The sequence below is a fragment of the Acomys minous genome (assembly GCF_964271855.1).
Source record: "Acomys minous genome assembly, chromosome: 8".
NCBI classification, from domain to species: Eukaryota; Metazoa; Chordata; class Mammalia; order Rodentia; family Muridae; genus Acomys; species Acomys minous.
Window position 1 is genome coordinate 57,656,278 of NC_140489.1, and position 18,516 is coordinate 57,674,793.

An 18,516-nucleotide genomic window follows, 5' to 3' on the forward strand; every position below is an offset into this window, starting at 1 on the left:
AGAAGATATACAATGTGTAGCATTTAAACATTTTGCAGTGTACAGCTGAATCAAAATATAACACGGTGTCCCACTAATATGCATATATCTTACATTTTATGTGTGCTAAAATTACTTTAAAATTTTAGAAATCTTTTTAAAGCTTCAAATAGAAAGAACACAACTTAAAATCTTCTAAGAAAACACATGATAATTGTTTAATGACCTTAGCATGAGAAAGAACTTTTAAAATATATATTAATCACCTGTAAGTAAAGCCAAAAAGTAGATACACTCATACACACCTAGTATGACTGCTCATCGAAAATCACAGTTGTAGAACAAACTGCAAATGAAGAGATGATACACAGCACACAGGCAAGGGTTATTGCAGAGTACTGATTTTTAAAACATGGCAAGACAGTAAGAAGAAGATAACAAAGGTAAGTATAGAAAACTGACAGAATGGAAAGCACAAATGACTGATAGACATAAAACGAACAGTGTGCATCCTGACATTCAAACTCAGAGGCAGGACTGAGCACAGGAAGGCAGCAGTTCCTGTCCATGAGGTTGCTAAAGAGAAAGCCCGGCAATGCCATTTCCTGGAGGTGTCACAGGTCGAAAGAAACAGGTAGAAAAGTAACCTGGCACAGCATTACAGAACAGTGTCACAGGCCAGCAGTCCTCTCCCCGGACTATAGCTGAAACTGGACATGCAAACGAGCATTTTCAGAAGCTCTGTTTTAACAAGAAAGAAGAAAGGAAGGAAGGAAAAAAGAAAGAAAAGAAACCAAGAGAAAAAAAAAAAGAAACCAAGAGAGAGAACAGGGTAGGAGAGGGAGCATGGGGGAGGAGATCATACATGGGGAGAACGGAGGCTGGAGGAGAGAGGGCTTGCAGGAAGAAAAGGCACCTCAGGCAGGGGCATCTCTTTGACAAGCGGAGACCTATGACAGAGCGGCCCCTGGGAGGAAGTGGGAGTGACTCTAGCTGAGACTCCTAGTAGGAGGGGTCATGGAGACTGAAGAGGGCACCTTCTCACTAGACAGGAGGGAGGGGAACACCAAACTACCCACAAAAACTGTAACTCAAAATTTAACCTGCCTAATAGATGTGCAGAGATAAAGCAGAGATTGCAGGAATGTCCAACCATTGCCTGGCCCAACCGGGGACCGACCCCATGGAAGACAGCCAACTCCTGACACTATTAAAGATACTTTGCAACACTTGTAGACAAAAGCCTAGCGTCGCTATCCCCTGAGAGGCTCCACCCAGTGGATTGAAACAGATGCTGAGACTCACGGCCAAACACTGGGACAGTGTAGTCTTGTGAGAAAGTGGGGAGAAGGATAGAAGGACCCAGAGGGGACAGGAGCTCCACAAGAAGACCAACAGAGTCCAGAGGGCACCAACCAAGGACTAGACCTAATCCGCCTACTGATGGGCAGCTTGGTCTTCATGTGGGAGTGGGGGCTGTCTCTGACAGGGACTCTGTTGCCTGCTTTTCAATCACTTCCCCCTGATCGGGCTGCTTCGCCAGGAGAAGATGTGTTCAGTCCTGATGAGACTTGCGTGTTGGTCTGGGTTGAGGGGAGCTCCCCTTACCCTTTATCTGAGAGTAGGGGAGCGGGCGGGTGGGTAAGAGGGAGGGAGGGTGGGACTGGGAGAAGAGGTGGAGGAGGCAATGACCGGGATGTACAGGATGAATGTATAGTATAAATTAATAATTTATAAATACTACTATTTCATTTTGTAAAAATATCTAAATGCTATCCTTAAGTAAAATGCATGAACTCCATTACTAAGTTTAATAAACACTAATTGGCCAGTTTTACCTTGATTTTCTTGGCCTGCATTTGGGCTTTACCCAAGAGTGCATAAGCAGAGATCTCTGGTTTAATGGCTACGACCCCTTCCAAGACTTGAATGGCCTTGTCATGGCTTTCACAAAATGAGTAAATGAGTGCTTGCTGTATTGGGGTCAGCTCAATGAGACCTGAAAGCAAAGGAAAGTTTATTGGTACCCCTGCCAGGTAGCAAGGATTTAGAAATGAAAAGTTGCTACAGTGTTACAAACCAAAAAAGTACATTTATAAGCCTGGTATATCATAAAATGAGCTCTGTCACAAAATTCACCAAACTGTGAATCACTTTATGGGTAGATTGCATAGATTTCAAATCTGAAGTTTCAAACTCTTCACCTTTCAATTGAATCGTTCATGGTATCAATGTCAATACATAGGTACTACAAATAGTAAATTTTTAAAAGATGCTTCTTCAACGTTTTTCTTTTGAATTAGTTGCATTTACCTTTGTTCATTTCTGCTACTTGATAAATAGTGAACTTTGCAAGATCGTAATTCTTCATCCTTAGAAGATACTCTCCTCTGGAAAAAATAATAGCTTTTACTAAGGGGTAATTATTCTGTGAGACTTTAAAACTTTTATTATATGTGTTCTTTGAGAATTTCATGCGTGTATAAAGTACACTGTTACTATAACCCCACATGCACTTTTCTCATCTCCTTCCACCGATATTTCACCTCCATTCTTCCTTAACCCTCTATCTGACACTCAATCTTCCTATGCTTTGCTGTTGTTGTTGTTGTTGTTGCTGCTGCTGCTGCTGCTGCTGTTTTAAGACTCACAGACTTTAACTAGCATCCTCTGTGTGACCATGGATTTAGAATTCACAGAAGCATGGGCTCCTCAGTTGGGTGCCCAGCTAAAAGAAAAAAGACAACTCTTCCCCCTGCCCCATCATGATTGAGTGTTGATAGGTAGGCCCAGTCTTGTGTGAGCTTATTGGAGGGAGCCACACCTGCTGTATGGCTGTGACTGAAACAGCTGTGTCATGCCAAGAAGACAGCATGGCACAGCCTTTCTCCCTGTCTTCCAGATCTTCAATTCTTTCTACCCAGCTCTTCCATGAGAATCCCTGAGCCTTGGAGTAAGTGGTACAAATGTCCTACTCAGAGTTAAGCACTCAGTCATCAAAAGTAAGTATTTTAAAAATTTATAGAATGTTACTTAATTGTTATAATTATAAAACATTCACCCATTTACATAAGTGTACATGAAATTAATTTTTTAAAAATGGAGTTGTTTGTTTTTGTTTGTTTGTTTGTTCAGTTTTAGCTTTTGGTATTTTGAGACAGGGACTCTCTGTGTCCTTGAATGTCTGCCTCTCTGCTTCTCCTTCTGCCTAACTACTGGGATTAAAGGTTTACACCACTGGGTATGGCAAAATTACAGTTTTTAAAAGTCCAAAGAGACAAATTAACCTGGAATTATGCTGAAAGAAATAACTTAGGAAATATGACACTAAGATAAAAAAGTTAAAGTTCAGAGAACAGAGAGGGAAGAAGTACTCACATAAATTTCTGAAATTTGGTTTAAGTTTAAAACACAAAATACATCTTTACCAGAAAATATGCCCCATTGCATTTTTGCAGGCCTATTAATCTTGAGAGATTGTATTTTTGGTAATGATGTTTACAACAGGCCTATACAGCAAATTCTACTGAGTCTGAAATACAATTTTGAGGGTCAATTTTTTCAGTGAGTTGGCAAAGAGTTCTCTTTATTACTTCTATGGGTACAAACAGAGGCAATGGTTAGGAGGTTCTCCTTTACTTTGAGGGGATATATTCTAACCACATAGCTAGTCATCTAGAAACGTCTCAAGGAGCCTCACTCTCGGCAACTGTATTTTAGTGCAAGAGTACAGCAAGGCAAATGTTATATTTATCTTAACATTTAAGTACAAGAAAGATGTGTTGAGAAGTAGATGTTCTTTGGCGATTATATGTAAAATAAGGAGAGTGGAAGAATAAACAGGAATCCCAAGAGTTTGCTAAGATGTGCCGTTACCTCAACAAGAATTCAATGTCTGTGTTCATACCTGATTATATATAACTGGATCTCACCAGGCTGGAGGTGGATAGCACGAGATATTTCACTTATTGCCTTTTTCACTTTATGCAGCTGTTAAATGATAAACAGAAATGCATATTCTAGTTGAAGCAATCACCTTCTTTTTGACATTTAGCCTCTCCCACAACTTATTGCAGAGTTTTGTAGAAATGTATCCAAATATACCTGATTTTCCTTTCTACTTATTTTAAATCATCTCTTTTCTTTTTTGAGATTAGAATATAATTACATCATTTTCCTTTTCTACCTTTCAAATCTTCCCTTATATCCTTCCTCATCTTTCTCAAGTTCGCATGCTCTCTTTTCGTTAATTCTTGTATGTGTGTGTTTATAAATACAAAAAATATACTTGATTTTCTTAACTCGTCAAAGTAAATATAATTCATTAATGCAAAAAGGAATCTTATAATGCAAAGGTTTTTGAGTTATTTATATTAAAATTTGAAGCACGACTACAAGTATCCATTCATATGATTTTACAATAATTTATGCAATATACTGTAGTATGTATATGTTTCTCTTTCATTTAGCCTTTCAAGTTTTCTCCCTCAACTTCAAAATCTGTTTCACCAAACTTCACCCACTTACTAAACTAGAATGCAAAAGGCAATATAAAAAGTAAAAGTAAATTCCATTTTAAAAATAAGGTGGAGAAACAGATTTGAAACAAAATGAATAAGTGAATGGATCAACAAAATATAATAACGGTGTAAAAATAGGTCTATGTGACATTCATATGGAAAATAAAATTTACTTCGTCCTTATTAATGGTCACAGAAACATAGCTTGAATTTCAACACATTAGAGCACAAAAATCAACTACCACCGAAGACGTTGCCAAAAACCCACTACACACACCCAGAAAAATTAACACAAACAACCAAGCAGTGCCATAAATAGTATGGTAAGGTGCTGCTAAAAGAATTCATTCATACATGGAAATGATTGATACAAACTACTTTACACATGAAAATAAATGGAACTGAAATAGCACAAAGTATCTGAAGGAAACAGTGGGTAAAACTCAGAGGAAATCCAAATGACAAAGTTTGTTTAAACAAACTAGAGAGTTTCTGTGGAACTTTGGGGCTACTGCCTCGTCAGCTGCCTTGCTCTGATTACACAATTAACGAGTTAGTGACATGATTCCATTACCATACCTGTCTGTACCAACTGTCCAGGTCAGGGTATAAAACACTGAGAACCATCTAGTGATGCACTTCCTCCAGGGAGGGTTCATGTCGTTAAGATTCCACAATCTCCCAAAATAGCACCACCAACTGGGGACCAAGTGTCCAAATACACAAGCAGAAGGGAGACGTTTGACATGGAATCTTTACCACTGCGTCCTCAGCTCCGCACCCCTGTGCGCATCTCACAATACCAGAATGCATTCGGTCCGACTTCAAAATTCCCCCACTGCCTTACAGTATTGATATTATCCAAAAGCAAAAAGGTCAAACTCTTTTCTGAAACCCGGGAAAATCTGTTAACTGTGGAACTCTGAAGAGCAGTTTTTTTAACGATACATACTTAAAATGTTCATTGGCTCAGAGTAAACATTCCCTTTCCAAAAAAGTTGAATGGGGTATGGTAAGAAAACAATCAGACCAAACGAGAGCTGAAATGAGGCACCTCGAGCACCAAGTCCTACATCTCCATGCCCAGCATTTGAAGAACCTAATGACATCTTCTATGCTCCAAAGAGCTTGGGTCACCCTACCCCTCCAGCTCTGCTGCCTGTGGCACACGTGGTCTCTTTCATGAGACAGCTGTCCTTGGGCCTGGCTGTTTCCTCAGTAAATACCTCATGTTTCTGGCATCAGCAATACTGTAAAGTCTTTACTACACCTTGGGTTTTACCTTCAGCACTTCAAATACAGCTAACGCATGAGCTCCATCCTGCCTGTTGCCGGCTCAGCAGCCTTCTGGAAACTTGGTGTAAGCCTTTGCTGTCATCTTGCTGTTACATTTTACATGCCTGCAAAAACCAGTAGTACATGGACAACACAAAGATCGATTCGAGGTCTTTGCTCAGGATATGACCTGGTCTCATTGGGCCACAAAAGGAGTAGCCTCCTTTTGTCTTCAAAGTTGAACTTTAGAAAACACTCCTCTAGGTGGTCAGTTTTTGTAACAAGATGTCCTGAAAGGTCTTTTGTAGCTATTCTTCTTTCAGATTAATTTACCCTGATGTACATCTTGGAGCTCTCCTGAAAGTTCTGCCTTCAGTGCAATGCTCCTATTGTATTTCATCAGAGAAGCCCAACGTGCTATTCTGTGTGCCCCAGAGCTGCCTGAACCTTCTCTGCTATAGCGCAAAGTCCATTCTTTCCTTCTGGTTGTGCTGGCCCTTTAACAGTTGCTGTTGTTTTGTTCTCAGTCTTCACCTAGAACTTTAAAATTGTCCATTGCTTATTCTTCAGCAAACTGTACCTTTTTAATATTCTCCTATTCTCTTGCCAATAGGACCAAGAGCAGCTGTCAGACTCCATGAAGCATTGTGAGTGTTGTGATATCTTAAATTTTTTTCTCTGCCAACCTACTCCACTACCCTTTAGTTCAGTCTCGCTCAAACCATCAGGACATGGTAAGAAGGCAGCTGGACTCTTTGCAAGAATTTAGAATGAATGGCTTCCAGATCAGTTCCAAACAGAAGCTTTATTCCCACTGAAATATCATGAGCTGGATCTTTTTTTTTTTTCAAAATTTTTATTATAATTTATTCACATTCTGTCTCAGTTGTAATCCTCTTGCTTTTATCTTCCTATCCCCATGCTCCCTCCCTCTTCCGCCATATTCCCCTCCCCTAGACCTCTGACAGGTGGGGTCCTCCTCCCCCACCCTCTGATCACAGTCTGTTCGGTCTCATCAGGATAACTTGCATCCCCTTCCTCTGTGTTCCCACAGGGCCTCTCTTCCAAGGGGCAGTGATCAAATCTCAGGCACCAGAGTTCATGTGAGAGACAGTCCCATGGCTCCCTCCTCACTTCCCCACATGGAGAATGAGCTGTCCATTGGCTATATCTGAACAGGGTGTCTAGGTTCTCTGCTTGCAAGGTTCTTGGTTGGTTCATCAGTTTGTACAGGCCCCCCTGGGACCAGATCCACCAGTCTTCATAGTCTCCTGACAACAACCTCCCCCCCATTCACACAACTCTCAGTGCTGCTGCTCCCAGTATCTGTCCCAATCCTCCTCTGGGTGGTGTTTCCCTCAGGGGGACATCTATATTGGGCTAATATCCACTTATAGGTGAAGATATACCATGCTTGTGTTTCTGGGTCTGAGTTAACTCACCCAGGATGATCATTTCTAGTTCCATCCTTTTGCCTGCAAATTTCAGGATTTCCTTGTTTTTGATAGCTGAATAGTATTCCATTGCATAAATGTACCAGAGTTTCTTAGTCCATTATTTGGTTGAGGGACATCTAGGTTGGTTCCAGATTCTAGCTATTACAAATACGGCTGCTATGAACATAGTTGAGCAAATGGCCTTGTTGTATGGTGAAACATCTTTCGGGCATATGCCCAAGAATGGAATAGCTGGGTGTTGACGTAGAACTATTCCCAATTTTCTGAGGAAGCCTCAGATTGATTTCCAAAGTGATCATTTAAGTTTGAACTCCCACTAGCAATGGAGTGCCCCTTTCTCCTAATCCTTGCCAGCATGTGCTGTCATTTGAGTTTTCAATGTTAGCCATTCTGATAGGTGTAAGATGGAATCTCAGAGTCGTTTTTTATTTGTATTTCTCTGATGACAAAGGATGTCCAGCATTTCTTTAAGTATTTCTCAGCCATTCAATATTCCTCTGATGAGTATTCTGTTTAGCTCTGTACCCCATTTTATAAATTGGTTTATCTGGTTTGGTAGTGTTTAATTTCTTAGGTTCTTTATATATCTTGGATATTAGCCCTATGTCAGATGCAGGGTTGGTGGCAATATTTTGCCAGTCAGTAGACTGTTGTTTTGTTCAGGTGACAGTGTTCTTTCCCTCACAGAAGCTTTCCAATTTAATGAGGTCCCATTTATTAATTGTTGACCTTAGAGCCTGAGCTGTTGGTGTTCTGTTCAGGAAGTTGTTTCCCATGACAATGAGTTCAAGGCTCTTCCCCACTTTTTCTTCTAATTGATTTAGTGTGTCTGATTTTATGATGAGGTCTTTAATCCACTGGGCTTTAGTTTTGTGCAGGGTGATAAATATGGATCTATTTACATTTTTCTACATGTAGCCATTCAGCTGGACCAGCACCATTTGTTGAAAATCTGACCTTTCTTCCATTGTATGTATTTTGCTTCTTTGACAAAAATCAAATGTCCATAGATGTGTGGGTTCACTTCTGGGTCTTTGATTTGATTCCATTGATTGACCAGCCTATTTCTATGCCTGTACCATGCTGTTTTTATTACTGTTGCTCTCTAGTGCAGCTTGAGATTCAGGATGGAGATTCCTCCAGAAGATCTTTTGTTGTACAGGATTGTTTTAGCTATTCTGTTTTTTTTATTTTCCATATGAGGTTGAGAATTGATCTTTGAAAGTCTGTAAAGAATTATGTAGGAATTTTAATGGGGATTGAATTGAATCTGTAGATTGCTTCTGGTAAGATGGCCATTTTTAACATGGTGATTCTCCCTAAGTCACGAGCATGGGAGATCTTTCCGTCTTCTGAATTCTTCTTCAGTTTCTTTCTTCAGAGACTTGAAGTTTTTTCATACATGTCTTTCCCTTGCTGGGTTAGAGTTACACAAGACACTTTATATTGTATGTGGCTATTGTGAAGGGTGTAGTTTCCCTAATTTCTCTCTCAGCCTGTTTGTCCTCTGTATACAGGAGGGCTACTGATTTTTTAAATTTGATTTTGTACCCAGCCACATTGCTGAAGGTGTTGATCAGTTGTAGGAGTTCCTTGGTAGAATTTTTGGGGTCACTTATGTGTACTGTCATCCCACCCACAAATAGTGATAATATAACTTCTTCCTTTCCAATTCATATCCCCTTGATCTCCTTTAGTTATCTTATTGCTCTAACTAGGACTTCATGTACTATGTTGAAGAGATATGTAGAGAGTGGATAGCCTCGTTTTTTGCTGATTTCAGTGGAACTGAATTAAGTTTCTCTCCACTTAGTTTGATGTTGGCTATAGGCTTGCTGTATATTGCCTTTATTATGTTTAGGTTTGTGCCTTGTATTCCTGATCTCTCCAAGACTTTAAACATGAATGAGTGTTGGATTTTGTCAAATAATTTTTTTGGCATCTAAGGAGATGATCATGTGGGTTTTTTTCTTTCAATTTGTTTATATGGTGGATTACACTGATGAATTTCCATATATTAAACTACCCCTGCATGGCTGGAATGAAGCTTACTTGGTCATGGTGAATGATATATTTTATGTGTTCTTGGATTGTGACTATTGTATTGAGTATTTTGGCATCAATGTTCATAAGAGAAATTGGTCTAAAATTCTCTTTCTTTGTTGAGTCTTTCTGTGGTTTAGTTATCAAGGTGATTGTGGCCTCATAGTTTGGTAATGTTCCTTCTGATTCTATTTTGTGGAATACTTCGAAGAGAATTAGTATTAGCTCTTCTTTGAAGGTCTGGTGGAATTCTGCACTGAATCCATTTGGACTTGGGCTGCTTCTTGTTGTTGTTGTTGTTGTTGAGAGACTTTTGATGAATGCCTCTGTTTCTTTAGCAGATATAGGACAATTCAATTTGTTTATGTGATCATTCAATTTCAGTAGTTGGTAGCTATCAAGAAAATTGTTGACTTCATTTAGATTTTCAAATTTTGTGGCATTTAGGCTTTTGCAGTAAGATCTAACGATTCATTGTATTTCCTCAGTGTTTGTCATATGTCTCCATTTTCATTTCTGATGTTGTTGATTTGAATACTCTCCCTCTGATTTTTAGTTAGTTTGAATAAGGGTTTGTCTATGTTGCTGATTCACAAAAGAGCTCTTGGTTGCATTGATTCTTCAGATTGTACTCTTTGTTTCTAATTTATTGATTTCAGCCTGAGTTTGATGATTTCCGGCAATCTACTCCTCTTGGGTATGTCTGCTTCTTTTTATTCTAGAGCTTTCAGGTGTGATGTTAAGTTGCCTGTATGGGACTAAGGACTTTGAATTAAGCCCATGGTTTTGTCCCAATCACTGGAACTTCTATGTTTGTTCCATGAAAAGCAGCAAAGAGCAAAAAGAAGAAGATGGAGAGAATATTGCAATCGCCTGGGAAGGAAACAGCATCTTGGATAGAGCAGTTAGTAGGAACCAGCCCAGAGGTGCATCTTTGTGTTTTCATCAGAAATGAAAGCTAACAGTTTTTTTTTCCTATGGGAGGTCAGGTCTGGTTATAGGTGGAAAAAGCACTGGGTTATCTCTATTTGTTAAACTAAGAATTCATCATATAATTTTTTTATTTAGAAATTAAACAAAAAGTTAACTTTTTAATTATTAAAATTGTAAAATATAAAATTTAAAGAAGGTTGTCAGTTATTAGGATATTATTCTTTATATAGACCCTATCTATGAACTACACTTACCAATACACATACACACACACACACACACACACACACACATACACAGAATTAGACAAACAGATTCCAAAGCCTAACAGTTTTCCCAGCAAATAGAATAACAGACACTATGAAGCTAATAACTCTCAGAAACTTCCTGATCATGTATTCTTATTTTCATATGACACAAACTACAATAACTACATGTTGTTTTGTATTAAAAATCAAACATGTGCTAGGGATATTATAAAGATGAAAATGGATGCCTCATAAATAGGGGCTTTCTCAATAGCTAATAATAGTTAACTGTTCAATAGCTATTGCTTATAAATCTATGAGGGCTCTATGGTCATTAGACAAATATCCAAACAATTAAAATATTTTTAATTCAAAAATTCCCAAGTCTTAAATACCTTATAATAGGTTTCTGCTCTACAAATATAGCTTTTAATATATAAAGGGTCAACTCTAATTGCCTCAGAGAAGCGCCAAAAGGCTTCCGTGTAGTTATCCAGGTGCAGCAGATACACGAGGCCGATATTTATGTAAGCCAAAATAGCAGTTCTAAATCACAAAAAAAAGAAAGAAAAATGTAATAAATTTTTAAATGTATTTCTGATGTTTTTCAATTATAAAAAAGCTAATGAAATACGAGTCGATTGGAATTAGATATTATTAATGCTTTACTAAATAAATGAAATTAGTTTATTGTGTGACCTTAAAAAGTAAGCATTGGCTTAAAACATCTGTCTTCATCTAAAAACCCCTAACCAACTAAGCTTAATTGTAAGACTAAACTATTTGGTCTTCCACCCCATCAGAGACTTGAGAAGGAATAAAACGTAAACACCTGAGTGAACCAGAAGTGCTTGCTAGCAGCTTCCAAAATGTAAAAATGACTGAGACAGTTTACTGCCTGAACAGTCACCCAACACTCTCTATAATGTGGTAGCATCATCTTCGGCCTTCTAGCTCAATATATCTGACAGACATATTTGTGAGGCAGGAACTATTGATGACTTGCTTACCCAGTCTTAGCAGAGTTTAGCCTTCAAATCTGCCTGCATCTAAGATTGACCATTTTCAGGCAGAATTCTGTGTGTGGCAGAAACGAGGACCCAACAAGATAGGAAAGACGTTTACTTCAAGTTTGCCAAATACAAATAGCCAAATCACTATGAATATAAATAATTCCTGATTGTCTCATGGTTCTTCCTGCTGTGTGCAGTTTATTTTATTCATGTGTAATAATATAAATGTATATGTTAAAAAAGAAACATAATTTTAAAAAGCATTGGTGGTCCAGAAGGGGATCTAGAAGGAGGTGGGGAGGGGAAACCATGATTAGAATATTTTGTATGAAAAAAATATTTTCAATAAAAAGTAGGAACATTCTTAATAAAATACTTCATGGTGAAATAACAATTATAGAGTATGTACTGGAAATAGAAATAGTAAAGACTCCTAGACTTTTAGCAAAAGCTTTTCTTAATTTTGAGTTACCTTGAATCAATGGCTATTGTTCCTCAACTCAAAAGTCTTTGACTGAGGCCATGAGTAGCAGTGAAGTTCAGTGGCTTCAAGTAAAAAAATTAAAACCCTCTCCATACAGATATTTATAAATTTTCTTGTCAATATCAAATAGAAGTTGTTTTCTCTCTTATGCTCAAGTGGTTTTTAGTAAGGGAATGACCATAGGTGTTACTCTGTTGCGTGTTTCTACTTTAAGACAAGGAACTACGTATTCTGTAGCCTATGCCGATGGCAGCCCCGACTCCTGGACCACAGAGGGCCTTCCACCCAACCTCTGACTCAGCATCCCAGACACCACTCTGCCTGCCTAGCCCCAGAGAAACCACTGTACTCCTCAGAGGCCTGCACTCTCGGCTCCCTTTTAGAACTTAACAGCCGTGGATTTAATTTTCTCAAATCTATTCAGCCTCCACATTTTGCAAAGCAACTGAAATGAACAAGTCTTGTTTTACCAGTAAATCTTATTTTAGTGTTATTCTAATTCAAGCGTGACATTATAATTACAGTCCCATTTTCTACAACGTTGTCAATAATGAGGTGAAGCTTTCTTTTATTTTGTTTTTTCCCCTGATTTCATACAATACTGGAATAAGTATGAAAAGAAAGACATACCTTTCGAGAGAAATAACAGTTTCAAAGTCACAAATTGCCAGCATCCAATGTTTTAGTTGTGCGTAGAGTATGCCCCGATGTAGAAAGCAGTTAAGATTATCATAGCCATCATTTAAGAGAGCTGAAGGTATAAAGCATACACTTTGGTTTCTAAAAAAATTGTATGAGTTATGTTTCAGACTACACCCCCTCCTATTGTTTCCTCCTATTTAACATTCCATAACCATGTGTTTATGATGAGTGTGCCCATTTGGTGGGTGTAAAATAATATACATTTTAAAATTTTTTTCTTACTAGTAATACTATGGCTATTGTGACTCACAAATTCATTAGACCTGGTGGTAAACTCAGACATTTCACTCACTTTACAAATGAAGAGATTTAAGCCAAAGGGGCACAGTCCCATGGGCACTGACATATAAATCAGTGGCAAAGGCAGGTCTAGAAGCTAACAGCTGATGGAAGGGTGTTCTTGCTCACAGTGGCTTGTCATTGTCACAAAGACATTAAGGACCAAAGAACAGATGTGGGAGCAGTGGTACAGAACAAGGCATATGGCAGATGTCAAGTCTACTCATCCATAGTGATAGGCAGCTGCAGAGAGGCTATTTAAGGCAAGAAGAATACGGAATTGAAGTAAGCATCTTGACTGTATACACCCAGAAAGCAGAAACAACAAGATAAAAATAACCTCTACCTCCAGTGGGTAAGCCTCACCAGAACCCAGCTTAGAAGTCATCTCTCAAGTGTCTTGGTTACTAACAACTCCTTTGCTTTCAAAAACATGATAGTGAACTATGAAGGCTCTTACAATATTCAATTCATGTCTTCTAAGCTTCTCAAGTCCATTCTGGATTAAGAGGTAAGATTTTACACACACACACACACACACACACACACACACACACACACACACACACCCTGAGAAATGAGGCATAGACTGAAAAAAGACAAATCAGAAAGAGCAGAGGCCACAGCAGGCAAAGGAGAAGCAAAAAGGGGGTCCGCTGTGGGTAGAAGCAAACACCAATCTTCATCTCTGTTTCCCAAGATCCCTTGGGAATAGGCATAAAGCACAAGGTCCGTCTCAGCATGTGCGAGGCATTTAGGGAGATGGCATGATGTCAAGGCAAAGCAATAGCCTTGAAGCACAGAAGGACCTGAGTTGGATCTCCAGAAGCCACATGGCATGGGGAAGCTTGGCATGGCGGCATGTGCAGCTACTGGTAACCCCAGTAAGGGGAAGGCTGAGGAGAATGGAACCCTAGACTTGCTGGCCACAAAACCTAGCCTATTTAGTGAGTCCAGTGAAGGACCATTTCATAAAATAACATTTAAAAGAGTTAGAGAGAGAAAAGAATAAAAGAAAAAGAAAAAGTCCGCTCCGGAAGTTGTCCTCTGGCCTCTACACATGTGTGTTCATGCAGACAGATGAACAACACACATACACAAAAGAAGTGTTTCAAGTATGTAAGTATCCACACTACTACCCGGTAATCTACATATTACATGAGTGACCAAACTCTAGCATTCCCCTCTAGAAAGCAGAGCTGCCACAGCTCAAATCAGAATCACACACACAGCTGAGTACCTGACATGCTGTAGTCTTGCAGTGCTCTGAGTGGATTGCTCTTTCTAAATAAGCAGGCCCGGTAGTACAGTGCTACCCAATTGTTGGGGTCTAAGTGGATGGCAACAGAAAAGTCCTGGGTGGCTTGCTTATATAAATTCCTTTTACAATATGCTCTCCCTCGTTTTGTCCTGGAAAAAGAAAAGCATCTGAATGTGCACTGCAAAATGGACATTCTCTTTTTGTTAAACCTATCACCTAATTTTTTGATTGTTTCTCTTTGCTTTTCAACAGAACTTAGTTGTGATGTTGCTGTGAAAACAACATAAACTTTATAGGGGACACTTTGTTACATAATTATATGCTTATTAGTTGTGTTTGTAAGGCAGCTATATGGTTATTAACGTTTATCTCATTTCTTTTACTGGGAGACAACTTTTTAAAATACCTTTAAAAACCCTATTCTTGATTATTTATCTATTCTGTATATTCATTTTATATTTAGTGAAAGGAGCAATACTGGCACAAAAGGATTGGGTGGAGAAAAATATGAAGGTTTGTTCAAGCTGTTATGAGACAGGCTTGGTTTATCACAATGGCACATCTGTTATTTTAAAGGATCTGACTTTGTCTATTAGCAAAAGGAGGCCACTGAGGAAAACCTTTTGAGATTAGTGGTCTTTGTTTTTAGCACAGTCAAAGCTCATCACTCCAGAGTTAGGGGTAGGGTAAGATACTAAGAATCTAGCCTGAGCTCAAAGGGATTGAATCAAATCCTGCTTCAGCAGGAATGAAAGTAGCACCTGAAGTAGATGGGGGGTGGGCAACTGGGTGAGAGAGGGGATGGGGAGGAAAACAGAGGACCAGGTATGGGGAAAGGAGAAGGAATGGGAAAAAGACTGAAATCAATGGGGAGGGGATATCTCTGGGACAGAGGTTGTTCCCAGGAGTGTATGGTGGTGATTATAGCTGAGACGCCTAGCAGAGAAGGATATTGAGCCTGAAGTAGTCACCTCTTTTAGCCAGGTGGGACTTTCAGTGGAGGGAGACGGAAACCCACACACAAAAACTTAGACCCAGCCAACCAATGGCTGGCCCAAACTGAGTTGCATGCCATAAGAGAAAGCCCACCACTGACACTAATAATAATATTCTTCTGTACTTGCAGTCATATGAGTGGCTTCACCCAGCAGCTAATGAAAACAGATGCAGAGACCCATAGTGACGCATGTGGTAGAGTTCGGGGAATCTTATCAGGAAAGGGGCATGCAGGATTGAAGGAGCCAGCGAAGTCAAGGGCACCACAAGAAAACCTACAAAGTCAACTAATCTTGACCCATAGGGGCTCATAGAAAGTGAACCACCTACCAGGGAGCATCCATGGGACTGCCTAGGCAGTATGTAACAGATGGACAGCTTTGGTCTCATGTGGGACTTCTAATAGCAGGAGCATGGGCTGCCTCTGACTCTGTTGTCTGATTTATCATCCCTTTCCTCTAACTGGACACCTTGTCTACCCTCAATAGAAGAAGATGCACCCAATCCTACTTGATATGCCAAGGTGGGTTGATACCCATGGAAGTCTCTCCTTCTCTGAGAAGAAAGGAAGAGGGGTCAGTGGGAGGAGAGGGGAGGAGAAGAGGGAGGGGAACTTCCTACTAGGATATGAAGTAAATAAATTAATCAATGGGGGAAAAAAGAAAGCAGTATCAGCAGTTGTGTGCTTGGAGAACTCACATGGATCAGTGGCATGCTGTGAGAGCACTTCAAAAGGTTGAAGCTGTAAGAACTCTGAGTATCGTCCTTGGCTGGTGCCTTAGTTTGAGCGGGACCCCTGTGCCCAAATCTGCCTATCATAATGTTCTATTTGTAGGCTTCTAGGACCCTCTGGATCCTTCTACTTTGCCATTCTCCCATGATTCTCTCATCTAGAGTCCCACTAGAATGTCCTCCCTTCTGTCTCAGTTTCCTGGTAAGTGAAGGCTTTCGTGGGACATGCCCCTTGGGCTAATATGCAGATATAAGTGAGTATATACCATTTGAGTCTTTCTGCTTCTGGGTTAACTCACTCATTATGATCAGTAAACCTTAAACCCCTACCCAGATCTAGACAATGGACAGAACACTCTCCACAGTAGAGTGGAGAGTGGGATATGACTTTCTCACATACTCTGGTGCCTCACCTTTGACCATGTCCCCTGGAGGGGGAGACCTGGTGGCACTCAGAGGAAGGACAGCAGGTTACCAAGAAGAGACTTGATACCCTATGAGCATACACAGGGGGAGGAAATCCCCCTCAGGAACAGTCATAGGGGAGGGAAATAAGGGGAAAATGGGAGGGAGGGAAGAATGGGAGGATACAAGGGATGGGATAACCATTGAGATGTAACAAGAATAAATTAATAAAGGAGAAAAAAACGAAAAAAAAAAGAACTCTGAGTATCAGCTGGGTGTGGTGATGCAGGTGTTTAGGTCCCAGCACTTGGGGAGCAGAGGCAGGAGGATCTGTGGTCTGCATGGTGAGTTCTAGACCCTGTCTCAAAGACTAAGTGTAAAATTTTGACTTGTTAGGACATGAATGAGACATGTCTTAAAGATGAAGCACTTTATCTTCAACTGTCTCAAAGTGCCTGTTGCTCTTGAAAGACCTCTGTTCTGTTCAGAGTACCTCTGTTCAAAGAACAGAAGATACCAAATGCAAAGGGCATGCTTTTAAGAGAAGATGGGAGACTTACTTTGTTTTGATAAAGTAGAAAAGTTTTAAAATTAAATTCAGATTATAAAACTACTAGCCTCTTCTGATGTGAACAATGTGACAAATCTTTAAAGCAAAATGACAAACAGACCAACACTGGGGAAGTTTGAGTCTGAGTGTATTTTGGAGACAAGCAAGGCAGGTTTATATACAAATCTCCTGAAATATGAGGTGATAAGTATGCTTTACCTAGCTACAAAGTATTGAGCAGTTGGACATGCAAAGAAATAACTTGACACTGAAAATTAGCCTATTGTTTTTAAAAGGGCTGTCAGATTATATCAAGCAAATTTTCCTGAAAACACGTTTAAATTATAAGTCATTTGAAATTTTACATCCAAAATAACCCTTACCTTGCCTGAGAGTTTTGGGGCTCAAGCTTTAACAGAGCTGTAAAGTCTTGTATGGCTCCTATCCAGTGTCCCTTTTCAAAGTAAAACATCGCACGTTTCATTAATGCATCTGTTCTTTGGGGATCATAATAAATACACTGGAGGGGTATAAGGATGCAAGCATATTGCACAGTGAGAAGAAAACGAAAAGAAAACCTTACTTTAAGATGCTAAAAATTTCAGGTTTGTTTTTAAAGATCATATTAAGAAATGTACCCATCATCAAATTCTCGAAGGGGAATATTATCCCAGATGAGAGACAAACAGTAAATATAAGAAACCAAACGTTTTGACGACTGAAACTTCCACTGATAAAAAACAAAAAACAAAAATGTGTCTCCTAGTAATGCCAGAAACTACCCCGTTAATTCTCACCAACATGACTGCCTAACATGAACAACAAAAACAAAGGCAATAACAGTAACAAACATGACAAAGTAGATGGAGAAAGACCATGAGGCCTCATCTCTATACAAGGAACTACAGGGAATTAAGAAATGCTGAGGTTGAGGAAAACAGTCTTCCCCAGGAAAGAACATACTAATTGGTTATGCAATATCAGATGGTCACCCCTGACATCATACAGAGTAAACCAGCTATAATTTTGAATATATGTGTGTATGTGCATGTAAAACAATTGGTGAAAAAAGAAACCATAAATTTTTTAAAAGACCAAGTAGAGATATGTAGGAGGGAGGGTTAAAGGAATAAAAGAAAGGAGAAATGATGCAATTATATTATAGTTTTAAAAATAAAAGAACTCTGGTGTTTTCTTGGAAAATTGGGAATAGTGCTACCACAAGAGCCAGTTGTACCACTTCTGGGCACATACCCGAAATATGTTCCACCACACAACAAGGACATTTGCTCAACTTATTCACACAGCCTTATTCAAAATAGCCAGAACCTGGAAACAACCTAGATGTCCATCAACTGAAGAACAGATATACTGCGGTACATTTACAAAATGGAATACTACTCAGCTATCAAAAACAAGGAAATCTTGAAGTTTGCAGGCAAATGGATGGAACTAAGAAAAGATCATCCTGACTGAGGTAACCCAGACCCAGAAAGACATGCATAGTATGTATTAACTTATAAGTGGATATTAGCCCAACATCGCTGTCTACCCAGCAGGGGATTGGGACAGATGCTGGGAGTGCTGAGAGTGGTATGGAAGAAGGAGGGATGGAAGGACCCAGAGGGTTCAGGATCCT

At 39.4% G+C, this 18,516-nt stretch overlaps 1 protein-coding gene across 5 annotated transcripts in view; it reads right to left on the reverse strand.

The window, feature by feature from the left end:
- Window positions 1–18,516, reverse strand: part of TTC6 (tetratricopeptide repeat domain 6) — a 170,340-nt gene that overhangs the window by 32,494 nt on the left and 119,330 nt on the right. For 3 of the 5 annotated variants that reach the window (XM_084791644.1, XM_084791645.1, XM_084791646.1), the window contains exons 15-21: window positions 17,261–17,397; window positions 14,174–14,343; window positions 12,583–12,703; window positions 10,851–11,001; window positions 3,887–3,969; window positions 2,293–2,369; window positions 1,818–1,978 (exon numbers count right to left, since the gene is read on the reverse strand). In XM_084791644.1, coding sequence (XP_084647770.1) covers window positions 1,818–1,978; window positions 2,293–2,369; window positions 3,887–3,969; window positions 10,851–11,001; window positions 12,583–12,703; window positions 14,174–14,343; window positions 17,261–17,397 — 900 coding nt within the window. Of the gene's footprint in view, window positions 1–1,817; window positions 1,979–2,292; window positions 2,370–3,886; window positions 3,970–10,850; window positions 11,002–12,582; window positions 12,704–14,173; window positions 14,344–17,260; window positions 17,398–18,516 lie in introns of those variants that run through there. The other 2 variants (XM_084791647.1, XM_084791648.1) reach the window with 2 other exon arrangements.